Source organism: Penaeus chinensis, chromosome 30 (assembly GCF_019202785.1).
Source record: "Penaeus chinensis breed Huanghai No. 1 chromosome 30, ASM1920278v2, whole genome shotgun sequence".
Classification (NCBI taxonomy): domain Eukaryota; kingdom Metazoa; phylum Arthropoda; class Malacostraca; order Decapoda; family Penaeidae; genus Penaeus; species Penaeus chinensis.
The window spans coordinates 5,919,631-5,927,130 of NC_061848.1; the positions used below are offsets into that span (position 1 = coordinate 5,919,631).

At 35.9% G+C, this 7,500-nt stretch overlaps 1 protein-coding gene across 4 annotated transcripts in view; it reads right to left on the reverse strand.

Annotated features, from left to right (window-relative positions):
• LOC125041459 (intracellular protein transport protein USO1-like) overlaps positions 1-7,500 on the reverse strand; it is a 61,128-nt gene that overhangs the window by 41,333 nt on the left and 12,295 nt on the right. For all 4 annotated transcript variants that reach the window (XM_047636439.1, XM_047636437.1, XM_047636436.1 and 1 more), the window contains one exon: positions 1,169-1,295. In XM_047636439.1, the coding sequence (XP_047492395.1) occupies positions 1,169-1,295 (127 nt within the window). The remainder of the gene's footprint in view (positions 1-1,168; positions 1,296-7,500) is intronic.

Below are 7,500 nucleotides of genomic sequence, written 5' to 3' on the forward strand. Positions count from 1 at the left end.
GATTAATTAATTAATTAGGCTAATGTATTTTCTCCTTTGTATTTATCTGCCACTTAAACACTCTCTGAAGAGCGATTAGGTGGAAGAAAAATCTACGGACTCTACAACCCACGTTTAACTAACTGCTACGTACAGACAAATTAAGTTGTGTGTATACAGATGCAAGAAAATGGAGTTATACAAATGTAAAGGAAATTACATGAACACGAAAAAATATTAATACCAGATAATCACCATGACTACCGTTTTAAGTAGGATATAAAATCATATGAAATGTACAAACCTCATTCTTTCAGCTTGTCAAAGAAGTCGGAACATGCTTAGTAAATACGAAATTTAATTATCGTTTCTACAAATGTAAAAATCACACTAGAATAAGATTCTTGCTAATAAGCAGACAACGTAATTTTCATTATTAATCATTAAATAGCATAAGTAAAGAATGTAATGTTAAGAATGTATCGAATATCATAAGTCTAAGAGATAATGAAATGAGGGTAACGATCCAAGCAGAATGAAATAACATGACTATCTTGACAGCGTAATCTAGACCTTCACTTCACGTGGATAAATGATAAAAAAAGATGCCAGATTTCTTTCTTTTGAGATGCAAGCTCGTTAATGTGATGGAATGATTTTTTTCCTTTGTATATATCACATGTATCTGCCTACCCATTTCTCTACCTTTACAGTGTTTTTTTTTTTAATCATTATTCATTTTGATATCATTAATAATTATATCTGACAAGATATTAGCTATCATGTAAAACATCATGTTAGCAAAAAAACTACAGGCTCTATGAGATCGAATGCAAATCACCGAGTTTCATGAAGTCTACTTAACAATCTTAGCAATCTATGAAATCTACGAGATCCACAAATCCCATGAAATGTGCGAAAGGACAATATATACGAAATCCACAAAACCCCACGAAATGTACGACTGAGATCTACAAAGTCCACAGAGGCACGAAACAATAAAACAAAAACAATAATAAATAAAAAAAAATAATACTAAAATCAAAATAAACAAATAAAAAACAAGATCTGCACAGTCTAAAAAGTGTCCGAAAACACGAAAAATGCAATACATACGAAAGCAACCTAACATACCCACGGAACGTACACCCGAGACCCCTATAACCTACGCCATCGTCTTAAAACGTACTCAGCAATTCATCGTGGGTCTTGTACATCGCCTGAAGGGTACTGGCGCGCTCCTCCAGCTCCGCCACCTCCTCCGCCAGCTGGTCACGTTGCTTCCGGTGGCTCTCGAGCTCTTGGGAGGCGATTTCCTGTAGGAGGGGAAGGGGGAGAAGAGTGGAGGAGAGGGGGAAGAGGGAGAGAAGAGGCGTGGAGAGGGGTGGAGAGGGGGAAAAGAGAGAGATAGGGGAGTGTGGGAAGAGGGGAAGAAGAGGGGTGGAAAGGGGGAGAAGAGAGAGATAGGGGTGTGTGGAAAGAGGGGAAGAAGAGGGGTGGAGAAGGGGAAGAGAGGAAAGAGAGCAAATCGTAGGAAAAGGAAAAGGGGAAAAGGGACGGGAGAAGGGGAGAAGGCAGGAGATAAGGGGGGGGGGGGGTGAGGAGAAGAAGAGGGAAGGGGTAGGAAGAGCAAGAGCAAAAGGATAGAACAGGTAGATAAAAGGGAGGTGGGGAGCGGAGAGAGAAGAAAAGAAAATAGAGGAAAAGAGAAAGAAGTAGGATAGAGAGATGAAGACAAAGTGGGGGAAAAGAGAAAAAGTGGGGAGAAAAGACAAGAAGAATAGACAGCCGGGAGAAATTGAGAAGAGGGGAAAATAAGGAAAATATGTCGAAGTTGGAGGAAAGAGGAGGAGGAAAAAGAGGGTTACATGGTTGTATAAAACACATTGAGATTCACACATGCATTAACATCTGCATGCATGAATAAATAAAATTTTATTCCGTGTAACATGAATTAAATATACTCAAACATACTCAAAAGTAGACATTCCAAACATGATTCTTTTTTCTTTGCATAGACATTTTTCGTATATTCATATTTTCTTTATATTTTCAATCTTTTCGCTTAGCCTTTTATCTGTTTGTAAATTTACTTAATGCATTTATTCAATAATACCGTGTAATTTCATTAAGTATTTGTAAATTAAACACAGGATTTAGATTATCATTAATGATTCAAACAACAGCAACAAAAGAAACGAAAAGTATTTTCTACACTTAAAAATGAATTTAAATTTGACTCTCAGTTTGAATGATATTTTCAGGAACGATTAAATCCAACAAAATAAACAGGAATATACAAACGAAAATAAAAGCAAGAGAGGAAACTGAAAATATATAAAAGGGAAAATAAATCCGTGATAGAAAACGGACACTGTTGAATTTTTATCACTATTTACATTTTGTTTCAGTCTTCCTGTTATTCAAAATTAATTCTGCTATCCGATTCTCTTAAAAAAATAAAAGGGTGAGGGGAAAGGCACCCAAACGCTAGGGTTTGAAGATATCAGAAAGAAAGTTTAATATAAAACGTAGCAATCACATCAGTACAGGCAAGGACTAAGCAGAACAGTGCTACGGTAGGATAAACAGTATAGTTCTTTATCACTGCATTGCTGATTATCCATGATTCTGTGCTCCGTTATAATTGATCCTTATTATAGACAGAATGACTGATGTGGTTTTTATATCAATGGCACACTTATCCTTGGTAATTAGAAAGAAACAGACAGCTCTTACAGATAATTTGCTTACACAAACAATACTTATTAGACAACACATTACTTACTAATTAGATACAAAATGACACATTTGGGTCATTTCTAAACCCTAATGCATGCACTATTAGACAATGCTTTTTAGCACATTTGTACAATACAACACATCATTATTACATTATTACTCATTAGGATGAAACAGCAACTTCGAACAAAAAATATTTCCATGCAAATGTAATAGACACATTATTTGATAAAAAAAAAAAAAACATAATATATATATATATATATATATTTTGAAAGTCAACATTTCATATATAATCCATACACTCATATCACTAGAGCATGCACCAGAGACTACCATGCAGCGCGCGAATCATGCATTTACTACCATATATTCCAAATCATGCAATTAAAAGCTCGTATTGATAATGCGATGCTGACACTTCATTTCTACAACCTTTTCAGACATTATACACTTCGCGTTGAGTACATTTCCATAACCCGCTCTATCTTTGAATGTATTTCACCCCCACCCCCCCTCTCCCTCCCTGCTACTCTATTTTGGTTCTGTAATTTAATATGTTGTGTTTCGTGCGAGTGTGCAAGACAGGCAATTAGATTTCGACGTATTAGTAGTTAGTTCTGAGATAGGCCTGACGATGGGATGATTGAAGAGTTATTTTGCATAGATTAAATTATTAAGTAGTTCTCGTTTGAGGAAATACATACAAACACATGTATTTCCAAACGCCGATTTAAAGACAGGTAATCATACGAACACAAATGATTAAGATACACATACAGATATGTAAACAAGAATAAGCTCATACTCGCACACCTATGCACCAGCACAGAGGCAATTTTCATCTCTCTCTCTTTGTAACTCTCTCTCTCTCTCTCTCTCTCTCTCTCTCTCTCTCTCTCTCTCTCTCTCTCTCTCTCTCTCTCTCTCTCTCTCTTTCTCCATCTCTCCTCTCTCTCTCTCTCTCTCTCTCTCTCTTTCTCTTTCTCTTTCTCTTTCTCTTTCTCTTTCTCTTTCTCTTTCTCTTTCTCTCTCTCTCTCTCTATCTCTCTTTCTCTTTCTCTTTCTCTTTTTCTTTCCTTTTTTTTCTCTCTCTCTCTCTCTCTCCCTCTCTCTCTCTCTCTCTCTCTCTCTCTCTCTCTCTCTCTCTCTCTCTCTCTCTCTCTCTCTCTCTCTCTCTCTCTCTCTCTCTCTTTCGCACTCTCTCTCTCTCTCTCACAAACAAACAAACTAATACGCAAACATAAATTATATACACACAAACAAACAAACAAGCAAGCAAACAGATATACATACACATAAAATGATATACAAAGAAAATATAATTTAATGAAAACCTAATTCAATTCACATAATAAAGTGCTGTATTATACTGTTATATTACATATTTATATTAATATAAATCATATGTCGGATACACGTACAACTCTCTCTATGGATAATTCTTTTTCATTCTCGTATTTTTTTTGTTTTTTTTTTTAAGCTAACATTTTTTTTTTTGTTTTTTAAAAGAAAGATAGCTGTGAAGAAGAGCTCACAAATACACCTCTTCTTTCTAGAATATTTTATTTGTGAATGAGAATATGTACGTATACAATTAACGTGCATACACGCAGGCATAGCTACATGTGCACACGCAGAGAATGAATCGTGTGTGAACGTTACATCATATCGAGTGGAGATCAAGAAACATTGGGATTTGTAGTGCTTTATGCAAGAAATTTCAAAATAGGTTGTATTGGTTCAGTGAAACTTGAACTAAGCAGGAAAATACTTATTAATGTTCAACCTTCGTCGTTGTTTTTTTATAAGTGTGTTTCTTTCTCATCAAATATGAAAGGGGAAATATCGTTATTATCATTATTTTACTTTAGTATATTCTTCTACGTTGGTATTTTTTTCCTAAAGAGCTGTAGGAGTTTTTTAACTGTCATTTTTTTCGTACCAACAGATGATGTCAAAAAGAAAAAAAAAAAAAGGACAACAATTTCTTTACTCAGACCATTTTTCTGAGAACCTTGCGTCGCTAATGATACGAAGAGAAAGGAAGAAAGAAAGAAAAGAAACATAAAGAAAGAAGAAGAAGAAAACAAGGAAGTGAATATTCCTTAGATAAAAACGAAATGGGACAGAAAATTGGAACCTAAAACCCTTGAGTTGGCTGATTGGGACGAACATTGCTTTAAAAGTATATATTAACACAGGGTAAATATAAACAGAATTACAATATAATCTCACAACAAAATACCAGCTAACAAAGCAAGTCAACAGTCTGAATCTTTGAATACATCACATATTATAACATAATCACATATCTACAAACAGATTAATAAAACAAAAATCCTAATACATCAGTTATCAGTTATAACATAGTCACATATCTACAAACATTTCAATAAACAAAGAAAAAGTCTCTTAATACATTATAATCACTAAACCATAAAATAATCCCAAACATTATAATAAAAAAAAAAAATCTTAATACACTTTATCAACTAATCATAATATAATCACACATCTACAAACATATTAATAAGAAAAAAAAAAAAGAAAGAAAAAAAAATAGGACAAAAACCTTGGCTTATAAGGAAAACATTCTCAGTACGTAGTATAAACAGCGTAACGTTCTGAAGCTGCACGCAGGGGAGTGTTTCAGTGCCGTTATGCGATATAAGAGTACAAGGTATACTTTGAAAAAAAAAAAAAGTGGCATTGTTTGTTGGACTTCAAGGGTTTCTTGTTTTTTATTGTTATTATCATCTAAACATTAAAAAAAAAGGAGAAAAAAGTGTAATACAGAAGGAGAGAGATACAGAGAGGGTTGAGAACGGGAGAGGGAGAGAGGGGATAGAGAAATCGAGAGATGGATAGATAGAGAGATGGATATATATATATAGATAGATAGATAGATAGATAGATAGATAGACAGACAGATAGATAGATAGATATATAGATAGATAGATGGGTGGATGGATAGATGGATGGAGAGAGAGAGAGAGAGAGAGAGAGAGAGAGAGAGAGAGAGAGAGAGAGAGAGAGAGAGAGAGAGAGAGAGAGAGAGAGAGAGAGAGAGAGAGAGAGAGAGAGAGAGAGAGAGAGAGAGAGAGAGAGAGAGAGAGAGAGAGAGAGAGAGAGAGAGAGAGAGAGAGAAAGACGGAGAGAGTTAAAGAGAACGCACTACGAACAACTACAACTACAACAAGGACAACAAAAACACAATTCAGACGACGCAGATCCTTCGAGAACAAGCTTTCGAAACCCCACACCCCTTTTCATCTCTCCCAAACAAGAACAAAAACAAACAAACAAACACAAATTCCCCCGTTCCCACTTCAGACAAATACAGTACAAGATCAACTCAAGTAGTCGTGTAGTATTCCATCTCCGCAAAAACAAAGACAATCTCGACACCGCTTCAAACAAATACAAAACAACGACACATTCCACAATTCCTGCCCCTTCAGACAACTATAATACAGAACTGAGCCACACAACAAACAAATACAAACATTCCATTCCCTCCTCTCATGATTTAGAAAAAAATCTTCGCCCCACTCACACACACACACACACAAAAAAAAAAATCTACTTGCCTTAGATATTCCACTTGTTTATTCAGCGCTGCCAAATACAAAACAAATAAACTCCCTACCTCTACCCCTACCCCCTCCCTTCACTCAGACAAAACAAAACAAATAAACAAAAATGCAACAATCTCATCACAATCATAATTACTCCGGCAAATACTCCTCTGTCTCCTGAGCCACGCAGAAGCATCCTCCTTGGACAAATACAAAACAAACTCCCTACTTCGACTCCCTCCCTTCACTCAAACAAAAACAAAAACAAAAATACATTAACATCTCCTTACCTCTTCCCCAACCCTCCCTTCACTCAAACAAAAAACAAACAAACAAAAAAACAAGAACAAACTTCCCCATTAACGATAATTACTTTACTTGTTTATTCAGCGCCGCCAAATACTCCTTCTCCTTAACTACACAGAAGCTTCCCCCGTTAGACAAATACAAACAAACAAACAAACTCCCTAACCTCTACCTCTACCCAACCCTCCCTTCACTCAATCAAAAAGCAAACAAAACAAGGCCAAACTCCCCCATCAACCAATATTACAAACAAACACAAACAAACAAACTCCTTAACCTCTACCTCTATCCCAACCCCCCCTTCACTCAAACAAAAAACAAAAAACAAAAACAAACACCATCAGCCATAATTACCAACAAACACAAACAAACAAACTCCCTAACCTCTACCTCTACCCCAACCTTCCCTTCACTCAAACAAAAAACAAAAAACAAAAACAAACACCATCAGCCATAATTACCAACAAACACAAACAAACAAACTCCCTAACCTCTACCTCTACCCCAACCCTTTCCTTCCCACAAACAAAAACAAGAACAAACACCCCTATCAACCAATATTACAAACAAACACAAACAAACAAACTCTCTAACCTCTACCCCAACCCTCCTTTCACTCAAACAAAAAAAAGCAAACCAAACAAGACCAAACTCCCCCCTCAACCAAGATTACAAACAAACACGTACAAACACACTCCCTAACCTCTACCTGTACCTCAACCCTCCCTTCACACAAACAAAAACAAGAACAAACACCCCTATCAACCATAATTTCAAACCAACACAAACAAACAAACTCCCTAACCTCTACCTCTACCCCAACCCTCCCTTCACTCAAACAAACAAACAAAAAAAGCAAACCAAACAAGACCAAACTCCCCCATCAACCAAG